General features: G+C 47.1%; 1 protein-coding gene across 3 annotated transcripts in view; it reads left to right on the top strand.

Moving 5' to 3' along the window:
- gse1b (Gse1 coiled-coil protein b) overlaps nucleotides 1-18,352 on the top strand; it is a 42,059-nt gene that overhangs the window by 12,229 nt on the left and 11,478 nt on the right. For 2 of the 3 annotated variants that reach the window (XM_041933644.1, XM_041933636.1), the window contains exons 1-4: nucleotides 1,890-2,079; nucleotides 4,093-4,290; nucleotides 10,990-11,198; nucleotides 17,970-18,136. In XM_041933644.1, the coding sequence (XP_041789578.1) occupies nucleotides 2,046-2,079; nucleotides 4,093-4,290; nucleotides 10,990-11,198; nucleotides 17,970-18,136 (608 nt within the window). In that variant the 5' untranslated portion in view covers nucleotides 1,890-2,045. Of the gene's footprint in view, nucleotides 1-1,889; nucleotides 2,080-4,092; nucleotides 4,291-10,989; nucleotides 11,199-17,969; nucleotides 18,137-18,352 lie in introns of those variants that run through there. The other variant, XM_041933653.1, reaches the window with a different exon arrangement.

Genomic DNA, 18,352 nt, shown 5'->3' with positions numbered 1-18,352 from the left:
ACAGGCTCACTTGTCTGGAAATTTATAAGACATTAGTCATCCTGGGTTGCTTAGATCATGCGAATCATCATTACCTATTCTGAAAAGAGAGCCTTGACTTTCATGGCTTCTGTTTTTCCGGAGTCGAAAGAAGAAGTGGAAACACAGAGTAGAGAAAGCTCTGTCTTGTTATACCATGTACACTCACATCACACACCTTAATACCATCGTTGATTTCCACTTAATTCTATTTTGAATACGTGCCAATCTTTTCAGCTATTGGTATAGAGTATAGGGAGTGTAGGGTCTCGAAGATTTTTCATAAAGTTTCACCTCTTGTTGTTTTTTGGGGGCATTTTTGCCTTTATTGGACATGAGACAACAGAAAGTTGACAAGAAAATGAGGGCAGAGACATATGGGATGACACGCAACAAAGCCAACGCAACCCAGGAGAGCTGATCAACCCATAGGCCACCAGGAAGCCACGTGAGCTACATTTACCAGCAGAGGGAGGCTGAACAAGCATCATTTTTGGGAGAACTATGTCAGCACCTGCAACTCCCCTAGCCCCCTACCCTGCTGTGATGTGTGATCTGATACCGTGGTTCTCTAGTTCAAGCTCCTTCAGACAGACAACATCAATGCAGAGAGGAAAGAAACACTCTTCTCCGAAACCAGGAGGGTGATCTTCATGATGCTAGACAGGAAAGGGGTGTAAGAGAGAGAGACAAAAGACAGGAGAGTTTGGCGGCGCTCTGTTCCTCAGGGGAGTCAGACCGTGGCCGGAGGAACAGAAAGGAGCTTTGTCGGGAGGTGGCCTTCGGCAAAATGCTGGCCACCGTGCAGCTTTACCCCAAAGATAATCTCTCTCCCGTCATCACTCTCGCTCCCTCGCTGTTCTGAGAAAAGTAGCGAGTGACGGAAGGAGGAAATGACTAAAGAAACGACTCATTCACACCCCTGCAATGACAGCAGGATGGACAGAGGGGAAGTGAAGCCCACGCTTTTACTCTTATCCTGAGTCCTCCACCCTCGACCACTATTACACATTAGTCTTCTCCACCCTTATGTCAATTCCTCTTTCTAATTGTAGCGTGTCTGTCCGTGTTTGGCCTCTATGTATGTGTGTGTGTCTGTGCGCTGTAAAGGTCTGATGGCACAACCTCGTTTTTGACCTTACTTCCTTGTTTGTGTGAAATAGCACAGGCTGATTTAGAGATAATGGCTTTTCGTTACTTTGCTTGTTCCCTTTCATTTTTCCTGATGAGCATTCTCAGTTGTTACAGAACAATTATGCTAATAAAGCAAATTGAATTGAATTGAAGCGGCTATTCGAATACAAAAGGTTTTCTCTGTTGCGCTGTAGGGCTTGACACAGGCCAGAACTTGTCTTCTTTCTTTCTCTTTCCTTCTCTCTCTGTTTCTGTCTCTCTTTCTCAAGAAGGGAAGGGCGCCTCACATATTTAACCCCCCCTCCCCATCTATATACATACATACACACTGCCTGTCGCTCCCCAGCAATGGGGTCAGATGTGGTGACCGGCTGAGCACTCTCCCCTCCTCCTCTTCAGTGCCTCTCCTCCTCTCCGCTCCCCTCCCCCTCCTCCAGCTCGCCTTGGCAGGGCATGCATGCCTGTGTCTGTTATCTACAAATGGCTGAGGAATTATAGGTTGAGAGGGGAGGAGGAGGAGGAGTGAGGGAGAGTGTGAGAAGGGAGGGAAGGGGGAGGGAAGGGGGGTGAGGTCATGTGACATCGCAGCAGCTGCTAGGTTAAGAATTTCTGTTTTCTCACTTAGAGAGAGAGAGAGAGCTAGAGCAAGGAGGGGAGAGATAGGCAGCGTGTGTGGTGTGTTGCTTTGTTAGATAAGCTCTTAACGGTCTTTGTGAGCGGCAGCGCGAGAGACAGGAAGGCAGGCAGGCAGGGAGGGAGGGAGAGCGAGAAAAAGCGGACGGGCAGGAGGAGATAGATAGACGGAGAAAGAGAAAGGGGAGCAGGAAGATGGTGTGTGTCCTGTCGGTGGCTGCCGGTGTGTGCTGGGCTGGGCTCAACGCGAAGATGCAGCCATGGGGGATCCAGGCGGCTCCACTCCTTTGTGCAGTAAGGAGCTTCGGCCACGCTTTTAATCTATGAGGAGGGTTATGAACCGCTGCCAGACCTCTGGCAATGTGCCTGTGTGTGTGTTTGTCAAGATGTGTGCTTGTCTGTCTCTTCTTTAACTGTTACTCGCGTCTTTGGCTGTTTGCGCTGTGGTTTTGTTTGTGCGGTTGAGTCTGCCTGAAGATACAGTGTGCTCTATCTCTGTAGTATGTTAGTTTTGCAACAAAAAAAGTTCTGTGTGTATTTCTTTTACTCCCGTCTCTTGACTTCGTCTGGCTGTCTCTAAAGAGGGAGGGTGGAGTGGTACTCCTGTGCCTTGACAAAGTCACGTTACTGCACGAGGCAGTCGGTGTGTGTTTTTGCGTGTTTGCTCATCTCTCAATGGCCCCGTGTGTGTTGCTCAGACAGTAGTCATTGTTGATTCCATTATTAATTGTGTGCTGGGTTCATTCGGAGTGCACTGGGTAACTGGGAGGTTACAGGCAGGACAACTCGAGAGGTGTTGGGAATGGTATTCACTCTCTCATGCCTGACTTGCTGCTGTGTATGTCCACTCAAACACACACACACACACACACACACACACACACACACACACACACACACACACAGGGTGCTGTGCCCCTGCTGTCCTCTCAGGAGGAAACATGATCTTTTTATAGCCCTCTCAGTCTCTGGGGCAAACCCAGATATAACTCCAATTTATCTAATTGTGCTATTGATATACTGTGAGTAAGCAGCTTGTATTTCAGAGTATGTCTTGTCTTACAGTTTTCGCTGAAAGTTTACTTTGAATGTTGATTTAAGGACAATTCTAAACAATCCCCAGCGTATGTGTGTGTGTATATGTGCGTGCGTGCGTGCGTGCGTGCGTGCGTGCGTGTGTGTGTGTAACAGGTAATACCTCTGCCACACACAATCTACTCTAGGCTGAACATAACACTGTTGTCTGAGCCAGCCTTCATTTGTGTGTGTATGTGTGTTTCGGCCAAGCACGTAAAGCTATCACACGCCGTTCTGGCATTTAGGGATTCCACTGACTGAGGGGCTGTCAACAGGGTGTCATCTTTCAACACACACACACACACACACACAAACACACACAGGAAGGAAAGGGACAGCCGTGTCAACCCGCCTCACCTTCTCTCCAGCCACCACATAGCTCTTAAAAATCTGAGGCGAGAAAGAGACATGACACAAAAAAAATCACCCTGTTCACTGTTGACGCTGGGTGTTGACTTCGTCTTTTTTCTGTGTAACAGTAACTTTTCTTTTTGGGTTGAACTGTAAGCTCTGTAAGTCTCAGAAAACCTAACTCAAGAAATACGAAAATTCATCAAAAACGTGGCTAAATTCAGAAATATCCAGGTAGCAGTTTTTGAAACATTGCTGTCTATTTCCTCTTACAGTGCTGGACAAAGGTCTTCGTAGTGCCTCCCTGGCAGCATTAATTGGATCAAGCACGATGTGAATGGGACTTTTTCTTAAGTGATAGTTGTGTGAAGGAGCCAGTGTGCCCCTAATTTGTTAATGCTGGATGTGTTAATGCAGAATTTGTTAACATTTATACAAAAATATACTGCCAACAAAACATATAGACACGGCGTAGTTTCGGAGCATGCTCGGTAGAGGTGTCGCGTAAACTGTGACCATGGACCTCCAGCAGACACACAGCCAGACGGCAGCTCTTTCAGTAAGGGAATGATGACCTGCCCTCCTAACCTCTCACCTCTGCCCCTAAGCCATACAACCAAAGCCCCTCTGCCCCTCACGCCACCAATCCCCATCCGCCCCAGCTGTCACAAACAGATACCCAGCACCACGCTCTACCCTCCTTGCTATGCGCCTGACTCTGTTCATATATGTTTGTCTGCACTGGTCTGTGCGTATTTCTTGAGTGTATTTGTAGAGTCTCATGTCCTCATGACTCAAGTTTTTTTCTTGATTCTTTCACCATAATGCAGTATTGATTATTAATCCTTTCCCATTCTCCTCCCTTTTGTCCACTGGTAGGCATGAGCCATGAGCCAAAGTCACCATCGTTAGGAATGATCTCCACAGCGACCCGTACCACGGCGACGGTCAGCCCACTCACCCCGTCGCCCCTCAACGGCTCCATCGTAGCCAATGGAAGCCCGGCTACCCAGTCTGCTCACTCTGGATTTGCTGCAGCCCTCCGTAAACTGGCGAAACAGGCCGAAGAACCTAGAGGTAAAGCCACACAGCCTGTGACGCGACACTCACGACACTGTCAGGTTTAAGTCTGCTGGATGGCAGCAATTTGCCTGTAGAAGTAATGAAGAAAATGGTCAAAGTCCTTCTGAGTCTATAGACAGATGGAATTAAGTGTTGTTGTTTTTTTTTATTTTAACCGGTATTAAGACGTGTTAGGTCTTTTTGTGTGTGTGGCAGTCATATAGGTGTGTGGGCCATGTTCCCTGGCCCGTTTGTGTAGCTGAGCCCAGAACTGCTAATAGCATTGGGGTGATATCCACACAGGATTGAATTAGTTGTTCTCCCTCGAGATACTGGGATGTAGAGGAGCCACTCCAGCTGACCCACTTAATGTGCCCTGTGTGTGTGCATGTACCCTCAGGTGTGCTTGTCAATGTGTGTATGATGTTGTTATAATTCCCGTTCATACTTTCATCCACACACATATACACACGACAGATAGAAGGCCATAGAATTCCCATCTCTGAACTGAAATAAGCATCAGGTGGTTAAATTACTGGCTATTAACTCATGTCACCTTATTTCAGAAATTCTTTCCCTTTAAGGCTGAAACATTCTTGTTTCAAATGCAAATGTTTCGATGTAGCTGCTCGGGTTGGGGTTTTCTGGTTTCTTTTTTGTTTCCTGTGTGTTTGATAAATGCAAATAATATGTACATGCAAGTATTTCCCAAACCCCAAAGTCTCTTAATTACACATACATAAACAGGCAAACACAGCAGAATCTACTCAGATGAGCCTCAGTAGTAAGACTCTCATCATGGAGTTTATTAAGGGTGTATACATTTATGTGTGTGCATATGTATGTGTGGCTCTTTGCCTTGGCTTCGGAGAGGCTCAGCTACCCCAGCTGTCCACCCTTGCTCTGGGTCTTAAATCAGATGGTCCCCTGCTCCCTGGCTGTCCCTGGACACCTTGCCCCCCAGTCGACTGCAGCCTGGGACCCAGAACCCTGCAAATGATTTATGACCCACACACAGAGTGAGAGGGAGAGAGAGGGAGCGCTCGGCTTAAACCTCTCCTCACCTCCCTCTCAGTCCTTCATGTCTCTTCACTCCCTCAGCCCTTCATGCCAGCCCTACTGCTGTCTCTCACAAAAAAAATCCACTCCCAGAGTTCAGTCCTGCCTTTTCATTTTATCGTTGACTTTTTTCATTGGAATTTTTTTTTTACTTGTTACCTTTGTTGCTTGTGCCCCTTTTTGCCAGTTGTGTTCTCTTAGTCATATTTTTTTAATCTCCTCTTAATAACTTCTGCTTTTTTTATTGTGTTGGGAGGTCAGAATAAGTGTGTGCTGTTCTATTTGCAATTCACAATCTACTAAGGCAGAGAGCTCCTGTCTGTGTCTTTGTCATACAAACAGACACCAGATCCTGTCTGATTAAGCCCTACTACCTTTTTATTAAAAGCACGAAAAAGCCCCTTTGTTATTTTTGAGTCCTGCTGACTGTGCTGCCTGGCTGGTGTAGGCAGTGATGTGTGGGTGAGTCAGCCGTCAGGCACAAGGGGCAACTCTGCCCGTGTTAGGAGCACCAGCTCCAGGGTGGGCAGGGAGGCATGTAGCCCCTGGAGCTCCAGTCACCTCTCTGTCTGCAGAGCCTGTATTTATAGGCAACACACACACACACACCCAAACGCCCCCACACATGAAACAGTTGTCTTTGCAACTGTGTAAGCCTCGTGATTTCTTAGCATGCTGCAGCCTGCTGTCCTTTCATTAGGTACTTTGACTCAACCTCTCCTTCTCTCTGTGTGTCTCGCTCACCCTCTGGTTGATGCTGTGAGGTGAGTAGTGCAGTATGCATGAGGTGCCATGACTCAGTGTCCTAAGGCCTAGAGGAATTAGTTAGGTTTGAGAACTAGTATTACTGCCACTGGCTGGTGAACTGATTTAAGACCCTGAGCACGGCTGCTGTTTATACACACACCCACACACCCATACGCACACACAGACACACAGACACATACGTCGTCACTTGTCTGTCGCGAGTATAATGAATAGCTCTGTGTACCGAGTGCTGCGCTGAAGAGGGGAGGTGATGGATAATGAGTATCAGAGCAGCATAAAGGACACACTCATCCTGTGTACACTGGCATGAATGCACACACACACAACACACACAGACCCAGATAACACACTGCCACAAAAAGGCAGGCCTGCTGATATCTGATTAATTAGGCAGACCTGGGTTTAATCCTCTCAGTTGTTTCTTCTTACACACTTAGACACATACACACCAGCAGAATTTCATGACAGCCAGCGTTCACCCCAACTGTAGCACTCTGCCTGGAGAGAGCATGAAGAGAGGCAGAATGAAGGTGTACAAGATAGATGGAATGAATTGGCAAGAAAAAAGAGGAATTGGAAGCAATTAGTGGATTTGTGAAAACCTGAGGTGTTTGTCACATTGTACCGTGTGTGTTTGTGCTTGCTGTGTGGCCCGAGGCTCCCCTTGTTTCTGGGAGCCCAGAGCATGCTGGGACAGGGGGGCAGTGTGTCTCTGACCTCTCCATCTGGAGCCTGCCTGGAGCTCTCACAGCCTTGCTTTGCTCAGTGTGTGTGTGTGTGTGTGTGTGTTTCTTGAAGGCAAAACCCTTCAGGCTGTGACTGTCCCTGAAACACTCACAAACAAGCTCAATTGCTTTCCCTTCCTCTCTCTCTCTTTCTCTGTCCATGCAAAACAACCTTACACCACTCATGACTCTGTTCAGTAGCAACGCAACACAGCATTTAAGCATAATGTACAGTTTGTACAGTCAGCAGAAGGCACAGAGGATTGCTCCTCTTATTTTCATCCGCCATCTTGTACTGTCTTTCTTTCCCTCACTGGCACAGCAACACACACAGTGCTCTTCTCCCCTCCCCCCACTCAGTGATGCAGATTACAGGCTTTGTGTTGTCAGTGCGTGGCCAAGACTGTAGTAGCAGGTGTGTGCGGTGTTTGTGTGCATCACCGGTTATTGTGTGTCTAAGTGTGGGGATGTTTGTGTGTGTTAGAGTGCACGTGTTAAGGCTTGAGCTAGTGCGTGCTGGTGGGGTGGCATATGGATGCAGGGTTGGCTGGGCACTGCTATGCACACCAGGTGTGAAATGGACTGTTTAATTAAGTGCTGATGTTGTTGTAATGCATGCTGGGAGGGAGGTGGGTGAAGGAGGAGGGGTGGGGTGGGTGCGTTGGCGGGGTGGAGAAGAGCACCTTCTGCCTGGCAGGGCTGGTGGCTGGCTATGCTTGGCTGTTTGGCAGAGGCGGCATTGGAGGTGGTGGTGGCAGAGAATTGGTAGGGGCCATTTTTGTGTAGTGTTCCTATCAAGGCTTAGTGATCCAGTGGGATTCATTGCTGTGGCTGATGACCCCCCTCCCCATCTAAATGAAAGAGCCTGCTGAAGAGCTGTGGTGACATTTTTTGGCTTTTTGATTGGGTCAGTGGCTGAAGTAAAAGGTGCCGTCTATGCAGCTACACTTTGCCACAGCCTCTGACCAGAGCTTGGTTTGTTTGTTTGTTGCTGCTGTTGGTTGCATCTTTTGTGTGTGTGTGCGCGCATGTGTGGCTCAGCTTGAGCGGTCAAGTGTGGAGGCAGTCTGGGAGAGTGGGACTGGTAATAGAGGAGGCGATAGAGAAAGGAGCTTCACATTAATCACACACAGCTTGGGACTGAGACAGCGCTTGATTTCTTTCTCTCTTTTCCTTGCTCTTTCCCTCTGTCTCTACCTCTTCTGTCCCTCCTCTTGCTCTCCCCCAAACCCATCACCACACCACACCACACACATCGCTACACACCAAGCAAGTGACAATCAGTACAGCTAATGAAGTGCAGGTTGAGAGCTGATGAGCCTATTTTCGACTCTGGGGACGAAGGCTGTGCTTCACTCCTCCTCCTTCTCTGCCTTCTCCAGCTCCCTACAGGGCCAGCATGTATGGCCATCTTCTCTCTGTATAGATGTAAGGGGAGGAGCATATGGCAGTAATGACACCAGCTTGGTGCCAGTAACATGCCTTATATATGATTTTTCTCTTATCAGATGGCACCATGGTGTGAGGGAGGGGCAGAGGAAGGGATTGGTATGGAAACTGGAGCAGGAGGTTTGAAAATGGACAAGAGGAAATCTTGGAGGAGGGATGCAGGCTTGATGAGGAGGCTTATGGATACGTGACTTTCTGTGGTTTTAACAGGAAGATAAAGGGCAGCATATATAGATGCACACACGCAAACATGTAACCACTCTGTCAGACATTTCCCTGAGCCCTTGCCGGCTGTAAGTGTTGTAAATGTGTTTATGTAAATTGTGCGTTGAGTCTGACAGATCTACGTCTGGTTGGCAGGCACTGTGTTTGAAGAACAGAAGGAAAAGGAATTGGGGTGTATGAAGAGGTGGTGGGTGGGTGGTAGTTGCATGGGGTGTTGCTAGAGAAGAGGAGTAGGGAAGGAAAGAAGAATAATAGCTGTTTGTGTGTGTATACGTGTCGAGGAAGCACGCCTAGAAGTGTACACAGATTCTGCAAGCTGCAAGAAGACAATGAGTCTGTAGACGGTCCTTGTCTCTTTTATTTCCTTCCTCCTCTCACCTGCTCCTCTTCATGCTCTCTTAATTATTTAGTCTTCCCTGCCTCTTCTCCTGTCTGCCTTGCCTCTACATGTAAAAGGAGGAGGAATAGGAGGAGATGGGAGTGGGGTGGGAGTGGGTGGGAAGGGGGTGAGAGAAATAGATGGAGTAGAGGTCTGTTGCTTAGCAGTTCAGAATCACTGTGATAACCCCCACTCCACTACTCTTTACCTCACCTCCTCCCTCCCTCCAGCCTTATTTGTTCCCCATCCTTGCTTATGCATGTTGTGTGTGTGTGTGTGTGTGTGTGTGTGTGTGTGTGTGTGTGTGTGTGTGTGTGTGTGTGTGTGTGTGTGTGTGTGTGTGTGTGTGTGTGTGTGTTGAGTGAATAGGCTGTGACACTAGAGCTGTATGAAGTGTAGCTCCATTCCCCAGGCTGAGTGGGCTGCTATTGATTGGCCTAGTCTTGCACAGGAGAGTAATGGCTCTCCGAGGTGAGGCGGGGGGCGGATTAGGCCACTAATTGCCATTGTGCAGACAAGATATGCCCCCCCCCCAATATTCCCCCACCGTGTCCTCGCCACCCACTCACCCATCTTCACCCGTTATCTCTCAGCTTTCCTCTCAGCTCCATCTCTCACCTCACCTCACATCTCTTTTGTACTCTCCGTTGCAGTTCCCCAATCACTCCCCACGTCCTATCATTTTTCATTTTCATGTCTCACCTCACATGTATCATCGCCATCTTTTCCACACGAATCTTTATCTTCTTGAACCCCCCCCCCCGGCGCCGCTGCTCTGACCACCGCTCACAGATAGATTTTCAGGTTCACCCCACTACCATTATTGATTCTTTCCATTATTTACTGGTATTAGTTAAAATGAGGTGTTTAAAGTCAGTCAATATCCTGACCGCACCTACCATAAGCTAACGTTGTCTGTTAGGTTATGTTGCCATGGAAACCAGAGCAGAGAAGAAATGGCAGTTGGGTAGAGATCTGTGGTTTTTGTTTTTATGGTGATAATTGGAAAGGAAGTAGACCTGAAAGTGGCCTGAGGTTTCAGCTGCCTTTTCTTTTACACGGCTGCATGTAAGCACATCGAGGCACAAAAGCACACTACCTGCACACGCACAAGTAAACACACACATCCCCTGCTGTCCTTGCTGCAGCACCAAAGTGTGTGTCCCATTGAGAGGGTTGTGACCCAGTTTGACTGTGTAATGCTGCGCTCGCTCTGAGCGGAAGAGACGTACAGCACACTGTACTGTCAGGAGGAGAGGCTGAGGCTGGGAGAATAAGGAAGGAAATGAGAGAAAACTCAGAGACAACACACAGGTTAAAACAAGGAGAGAGCAAATTAGAAATTAAGAAAAGAAGGGAAGACAGAAGGATGAGAGAGTCAGTAGACACAACTGAGAGGGACAGAGGGTGTAGCCTGTGTGTGTGTGTGTGTGTGTGTGTGGGGGGGGGGGGGGGGGGGGGGGGGGGGGGGGGGGGGGTGACGATGCATGGCTGGAAAGATGAAGACGCAGTGATATCCGTATGCGAATGGGAGCAACACATCACATGAGAGCTTTGGAACTAAAGTGAGAGAAAAGGAGACGTGTGGAAAGCGACGCATGTGACCAGACCGTGACCCTGCGCTACAGGGTTTCCCTGGAGGGCTTTGTTAATGTGGCACAGCTACAGCGCAGCAGAGAAGCTCATTGGGCCAGCTTTTCACCACCTGCTGTGTGTGTGTGTGTGGAGTTCTGTGTGTGGCTGCAAGCACCACTGACTGTATATACATTCAGTATGGCCATTCACTTCCAAACTGTGTGTGTGCGTGCGTGCGTGCGTGCGTGTGTGTGTGTGTGTGTGTGTCAAGGCTGTGTGACTCTCACAGGGCTGCTCATCCTGATCACTGTCACTTCATAATAGGGGCCTAGGGCCATCCATCTGGCCCTCTGTGTGAGCGCATGTTATTGGTTGCCATTGTAGTGTTGCTGCCTCCTTTTATTCCCTACTGAAGAATCATACAGTACTGTTGTTACATTTGCCTTTTTATTAATAGAGCAAAACACAGACTATAGTTTATCTTAAGTTCTTTCTTTCACTGTACTCATGTACTCTGTCTCTGTCTTTCTCCAGCTGCATCCTCCATCAGCAGTGAGTCCTCTCCTGTGTCCTCCCCAGCCACCAACCACAGCTCTCCAGTCACTACACCCAAGAGGGGTCCCCTCGGTCCAGGGCCTGTCCTGGTTCCCCCAGCAGGCCACAGCGTGCCAAATACTCCACCTGTAGTCACCATTGCTCCAACAAAGACAAGCAACGGCCTGTGGAGGAACGAGGGACGCCAGGTAAAACCAAATTCAAACGCCCCTCACGCTGACCTTGAGCCTGCTCTCTTCCTTTCTCGTGCTTCCCTTCTTTTCTTTCAGCTTCAGCTTCAGCACAAACATGCACACAGAGCGGCTCTCAAGGGATTATGGATTTTGTAGATGGCCTGTAACCCACAGAGTGGTAGTACGCCTTTGACATATGTACATGTGACATAGCTGGTAGGTCTATGAATGTCTGCTTCCTCTAAAACCTCCCCTCACCACCCCCCGTCCTCATGGCTCCAATGCGTTAAACAATGCCAGCTGCCAGTGGGACTTCGAGGTGACAGCCTCAACGGCAGCTAACATCTGTGCCCCAGCCCCCCTCCCACTTAGCCCTCTTGCCCCCAGCCCCTCCCAATTCCACAGCCTTTAGCCTCCTAACCCCCCACCTCCAGCCTCGACCTCCTCACTCAAGCAGTCAAGTGCATCCTCCGCCTCGTCACCCCGGACACCCGCTCTCTGCTACGTGGTGGGGGAGAGAGAACGAGGGAGGAAGAGGGAGAGCTGCTTGCTTTGATAAGGAGTGGATTATGGATTATGGCCTTGCTTTAAGCCTTCTTATCTCAGCTCAGGGCTAATAGTTGAGGCCAAGCGCACGGTTATGAACAGCACTCGGCAACATGCGGAAACTCTCCGAGACACTTTGACGGTTCCCCGGAGACAGAGAGAAGGGGGATAGCGAAGGGTGAGTGAGGAGGTCAGCCAGCCAGCAGTGTGTGGTAGCATTCAGGCCATTGTCCTCTCCCCTGGACAACCCCCCCGACCCTCACCCCCTATAGCTATAGCTTTTACAAAATGACCCTTCTGTAGTTCAAGGGTCAACCAAAGCTGGGAGATGCCTGAGAGACAGGGGAGCTCTCGCAATTATATCACCCTTTACGCCATTCCTTCAGCGTAGTGAGTTTCAAAGAGCGGAAGAAGAAATAAAGGGACAGAAGCACCCGTATATTCTAGCTAATCCTGTGTGTATGTTTGTGTGCATCTGCTTGTGTGCTTTTGCATGCCGTTTGTGGATGTGTGTGTGTGCAAGAGGTCAAGCTCAAATTGAAAAGGTCATGTCAGTGGGTTTGCGGTGCCCCCAGCAGCTCGGGGCCACCCAGCCAAAGAATGAGGAGGTTAAGGGAGGTTGGGATGAGGGGGTAGAGGTTGAGGGGACAGCAGCAGGGATGCATCACGAAAGTCGGCGTCATAGCATCTCCCCTACTTCGGCGGTGCCGCTTCAGCGGGCACATATCACCCTGTGATTAGTCACAAAGAGCCACGGGGACGTAAAGGACACACATACAATACAGGAGTGCCACCAAAATGTCCCTGTTAAACAAAGATGATATTGTCTGGAGCTGCCATTGCTAATCGCTGATCAGGGAGGAGAAGAAGGGCACTTTTACCTTCCCCTTTGCCCTTCTCTTCGTCTCTTACCCTCCATGTCCACTATTATCCTTGACGTTTTATGCTGAATCTCCTCTCGGGTAAAATACCTGTCTACCATGTCATTACCAACCTGTGTTTTTCCATATGCTACTAATGGCGTGGTGTTGTTGAAATCAAGTGTTGGGCGCAGTGACAAGGGGACACAAACAGCCAGAAATGAAGATGTAAAGACAAAAGGAGAGTCTGATAGAGGGAGGAGAAATACAGGGAAAATAGTTACATACAGTGGCAGCAGTCTGCTCTCTGGATCGCCTTTAAAGCATCCATGAAAAGCTTGTTTGCGGCTGTGTATATATGTGTGTGTCCTGCTTTCTCTGTGTTAGAAGGGTTGATTAGTGTCTCTCTGGCTGAGATATGAGTCTGTCTTTCAGAGGGGGGTGATAGGCAAGGCTGCGAAGGAGGGAGGGCTTGGTGCGTTGGCATTTTGCTTTAATGACTGCAGGAGTCTGCTCCCGCTGCTGCCTGTAATTGCTTTTTAATTGGCAATTTGGATTCATGGCTCCATCTGAGAGGCGTAAACGAGCGCTCTACAATGCGCGGGGTCTCCCACCCTCGCTGGGGGTTACAGGGGCCTGGCTGACACACAGGAAGATGGCTGTTAATGGATGTGTCTTTGAGTCTGAGTGCTTGTATTTGTGCTCTGTGCTGTGTATGTGGCATGCTGCTGGTGAATAGTGTGTGTTTGAGAATAGAAGGCTGTTTTTTGGTAGTGTGAAAGGTCAAAATGGGATGGCTGGTTGGTGGTTGGTTGGTAGGTGCCTGAGTGACTAAGGTCCCTCTCTAATGGGGATGGAGGCTTCTGTCTTTGTGGTGTGTGTGTTTTTTCGAGGTGCTGACCTGTTACACCTACACCTTTTGCATGTTTTTCTACAGGCGTGCATCCACACATGCATTCTCAGGAGGACATAAACAGGGACTAAGCTCAGCCAAAAAAGATGTGCATCCTCCATGACAGCCATGTGTACAGATTCTCTTTTCTTTTTTTTTCATTTGACATGTAAGAGGAACTCACTGGTTTTCAGTGACAACAGTAATTGTAAAAAGAGGAAACAGAAGCCGGTCAGTTGCAGAATTGCAGCAGCACTACCATGCTTTGTTGTTTTACAGGCGTCTTGGCTCCATCCTCTCATGATGGGATTTCTGTGAAATTTGTTATAAAGGAACAGTTGATTCAATTTTAGTGGTATCTCTGTCTGGCAGTTGCATCAATTGACAGTTATTGAGTCATATCTGTGATTATGAAACCATGCTGCGTCACATACAAACTGTACATGACACAGGATATTGAACACAGATTCAACCCACATTTGATTCAACTACTGGTCACCAGATAAATACCAGGCAACCACTGTCCAACACTTACAATTAGATTATAATATACCAATTATATGTTAGAATTGTTGCTTTTGTTTTATTTAGATGTTTATGTTGACCAATCCTTGTTCCGCTGGTTGTCCTAGACTTTAGCTGTTTGTCAGTTTTCTAAATTGTTCTTGGAACTGTGTGTTAGTGCTGTACAATGGGCCTCATTCACCAACTGTTCTGAAGAGGAAATTTCTTTGTAAAACCTACTTCTTTTTTAGGAATTATTTTCTTTATTTAACAAAGCATAAAAAAATAAGCATTAAGAAGAGTAAATGCTTAAAAAATTGAGGCCACCTGTGTAAGTATTGGGGTAATTCTCTCTTGGTTGTCTGAGAGCAGATGTGGGGCAGTTGAACAGGATCTGGGTGCATGCATGGTGGTACTGCTGCAGGATGGCACTGGCTGGAAGGTGCCGCATCAGGCTATGGTTGCCTCAGGGGAAGTTCATCAGTAAATAAACGTTAAAAATGAAACTGTTGTAGTGACCTTTTATTTAGCAGGGTTTCAGTTACACAATGTTTGGTTTACACTTCAAAAGCAAATGTTTAAGTTTTTATTACAAACTCAGCAGTTAGGTAACACTTTTTAAACACATGGACTTGCAGAAGAGGAGAATACTTATTGACAGACATAATCACTGTCTGTCAAATGTGTGACATGTTCCAAGGCTTTACCACAGAATTTTTTAGGTAAAATGTTCTGTAGTAATTCTGAGAACCCAGCTTCTGATTTTGAAATATATGGCCTATGACATGAAACCGCTGACAGGTCTATGTCCAAAATTCTCAGCTGATGGCACACAGTAATGGCCCCAATGTGCTGGTTCAGCTCGGATAGCTCTGGGCAAGCCTTTCCTCCTGCAGCAGTCAGCATCTCTGTTTTGTGTTAGGCAATATATCTGAGTTAAGATTTAGCTTTTTTTTTTTTTACCTAATCAGTTGAGTGTATCCCCAGAAACAAGTACACTGAAACACTGAACAAGTAATAGCATCCCATGCATCTCTCTATTTTCTTTTTTTTTTTTTTGTTATTTTATATCCATTACTGATGTTACTTAATATGATGTTTGCTGTGCACTTCCCTGCAGCAGTACCTCCACTTCAGAAAGACTGAGGTTTGGAGTCAGGTGCTCCACTGTCTTTATATGTTCGTTTCAACATTCTTGACTCCTCTTTCAGCTTTTCTTTTCAGTCTCTGCGTGAGATCTGTGTGTATCCACACAGCCCTGCAGTCTCATGGCCTTTATGGGGATTGGTGGTGCGTTTACCTAGACTAATCAGGAGCAACTGGCATGCACTCTCAGTTTACAAAGACAATGAGATTCATCATTATTCGAACACAGGTGCAAACAATTCTGAGGTTTGGGAACGTGTCATGAATTTGACATCGACCTTTTTCAAGACCAAATAATAAAAAAAAAGATAATGGTGGCTGAGGACCATTGAGAGAAATGAAAATAGTCCATACGTTAGTCAAATTCCTTGTACTGTGTGTACATGCTGGTCCAATAAAGCTGATTCATGATTTCTCATGTTGTTAAGTCATCAAACGCGGTCAGTGGAGTGTTTTTTTGGTTTGACTGTAGCATTCATCTTATTCACTTTCTGATGCAGCATCATAATCAGTGGTTAAGTTGGGGCACAGACGGAGGCAAAGGTGCTACTTGGACATGTTATATCAGGGTGCAGTGGTGGAAAAAGTATTCAGATCCTATTATCACCAAAATGTACTCAAAAATATCAAAAGTAAAAGTTTTCATTATGCAGTAAAATGGTCACTGCCAGTGTTTTATGGTTATAATGCAGAGGCATTAACGCCGCTGCTGTAGAAGTTTACGGTTGAGCCCGTTTTAAATGCTTTATATACTGTTGGGTAGTTTAATCTACAGCAATACACCATATTTTATAAGATCATAATATGTTTGTAGCATTGCTGTCCTGTGACAACCACGCATCTCTAAAAAGTCAGCTTTCATGGACACAGACAAACAGCCCTAACAAGTACGATTATTTGCCTCTGAGATATTGTGGAGTAGAAGTATAAAGTTGCACCAAGTGGTAAGATTGTCAAACTTGTATTTGTAAATGCATCCACCTGCAGCATCAGTGATGTACATCAAGCAATGATGACAGCTTTGCCGAACACTGATCACTTGGTTAGCAAAATGTCATTACAGTTTTTAATAGCAATTGATTAACTGACAGATCATGTGATAGAAAGCAGCTCCTCCTGCTTTTACTGGCGTAGTACCGGAGAGGCATTTCTCTGCAGTAACGTGTACCTGCAACAGTATGTCCTCATGATGCTCAGGAGGGGAGGGACCGGACAGATACACACATTATGTGAGTGCATGACTCTATTCTGCACTTCATGTTCATGTGAGTTAAGGAAAGAAATTTGAGTAAATAAGAGTCTGCTTGCCTGCCACAAATATCATGAGCGCTTTTACTTAGACTTCCAGACAGTCACCCATCAGCTCTTGCCTGTGTTTGACAATGAGGCAGAAAAAGGAAAATGGGGCAGATAAAGGAAAAGAGAAGGAGAAGGAGCAAAGAGAAAGCAGAGAGCCGGCATCTTGCAGCTCCAGAGCCGCTATCTGATATTGACTTCTTTTGACATATATGAACCTCTTTTCCACTTGGCTGCTGATTGGGAGGGAACGTCCATCTTCTCCCTGTGCTCAGAAGCTTGGAAAGGATGAAAGTGGGGTGGGGGGTTTACAGGGACAGGAGGTTTGAGTAGAGTGCCTTAGTGTTTAGTGAAGCGCAACAAACAGCAAGGAGCAAACAGTAACATTAAACTACTGGAAAGTGGGGGTGTCTAAGAACCAAAGGGGGGGTGTGGGGAGTCTAAACATTAGAGGCATTTAAGATTGGATGTTAGCGCATCAGTGTCAGCCTGGGTCAGTGGCTGCAGAGCAGGACGTGGAGGTAATGGCTCCCTAAATTGGATTTATTTTATCCGAGGCAGTCGTGAGGGAGAGGACAGTGCTGCTGTAGGGTCTCTCTCTTATTCCAGGGAGCCAAGAGGTTAATTTAGTGAGGCAAGAGCTGCCTTATTCACTCCTCTATGTCTTCATCTCTATATTTCCTTTCCTTCCAGTCGTTCCCTCGCCAATTTCAACTTGAAGCCTCATTTTGCAGGAGATAACTGTTCCACCATAGCTGTGAAAATCCTCCTTGACTGTATCTTTCTCCATAAACAATTTCCTTGTACAACTTACAAGGGTTGTAAGTTCCTCTGTTCTGATAGCATTTGTAGGCAGAGGGAAACCAAAGCTTCAGAAAATGCACTCCCACTCCCACAGCAGGATGTCTTTGTAGCTCTGAAACGGTGTATGTGCCTGCCAAGTGCGTATGTGTGTTTGTTGTGGGATTGGATAAGTGAGACCAGGCTTGCTGCCAAAGGGAGAGGGAGAGAGGGAGGTGAAAGAGAAGAGGAAAAAAAGGGAGAGAGGAACAGAGGCAGAGGGATGTTACTTTTTGGACTCTTCCCTGTAGATGTTGCACTGTGTAAGTTATGTGCACACATGCACACACACTTCACCAAGATCAAAGTCTTCATCTCTCTAGGAGGACTGCTGTTGCACATCTACCATTACCACATCCTCATCGATCATAAGGATGACATCTCTTGTTTACAATTAGAGAAAAGCAGTGAGGTGTTTTTTTTGTTTTTTTTTACCACTCTCTGCCTGCTTCCTTCGTTTCAACATGTATTCCCCTCAGAGAAATGTTGTTTCGTCTATTTTTACAGGGCGCTGGTTTGTGTAAGAAAGACGATAAAAGTGCCTGAGGTAGGAAGAGAGAGTGAGGGAAGCTGCTGCACCACAAACAGGCCTTTTCTTCCCCCTGTCTCTCCCCTCATGGGATGGACTCCATGAGCATTGACAACCGTGACGGTCACAGGTCCCCTCGAACAATGACTAAGACTCTCTGTATCTCTCTCCAGGCTGACTCGGGGCCTCGTGGGGCCAGCAGGGAACGTCTAGGTGCAGAGGGGACCCTCCCCCAGGAAAAGGGTGGCCCCTCAGTCCCTGCCCACCTCCTGGGAAACCCCTATGCCTTTGGTCTCACCCCCGGTGCTGTCATGCAGGATTCACGTTTCCAGCCCCTCAAGTGAGTCACACGCTTCTCTGCCTGTTTCTCTGGATTAGTGGAGTTTATATGTTTTCAATTTAAGAGGAACTAACTACACACAAACGTGTATGATCAATAAGTCATGGGTCTGTTGAACTCAGCAGAATAAGCAGCTGCAACAAATATGCAAACACTGGCCACGTTGGTATTGGTGCAGAGAAACAATTAGGATTTGTAAAGTTTCTTTCTGAAAAT

This window comes from Chelmon rostratus, chromosome 1 (genome assembly GCF_017976325.1).
Source record: "Chelmon rostratus isolate fCheRos1 chromosome 1, fCheRos1.pri, whole genome shotgun sequence".
In the NCBI taxonomy this organism is placed as follows: Eukaryota; Metazoa; Chordata; class Actinopteri; order Chaetodontiformes; family Chaetodontidae; genus Chelmon; species Chelmon rostratus.
This window is presented reverse-complemented; position numbering and strand designations above follow the sequence as displayed.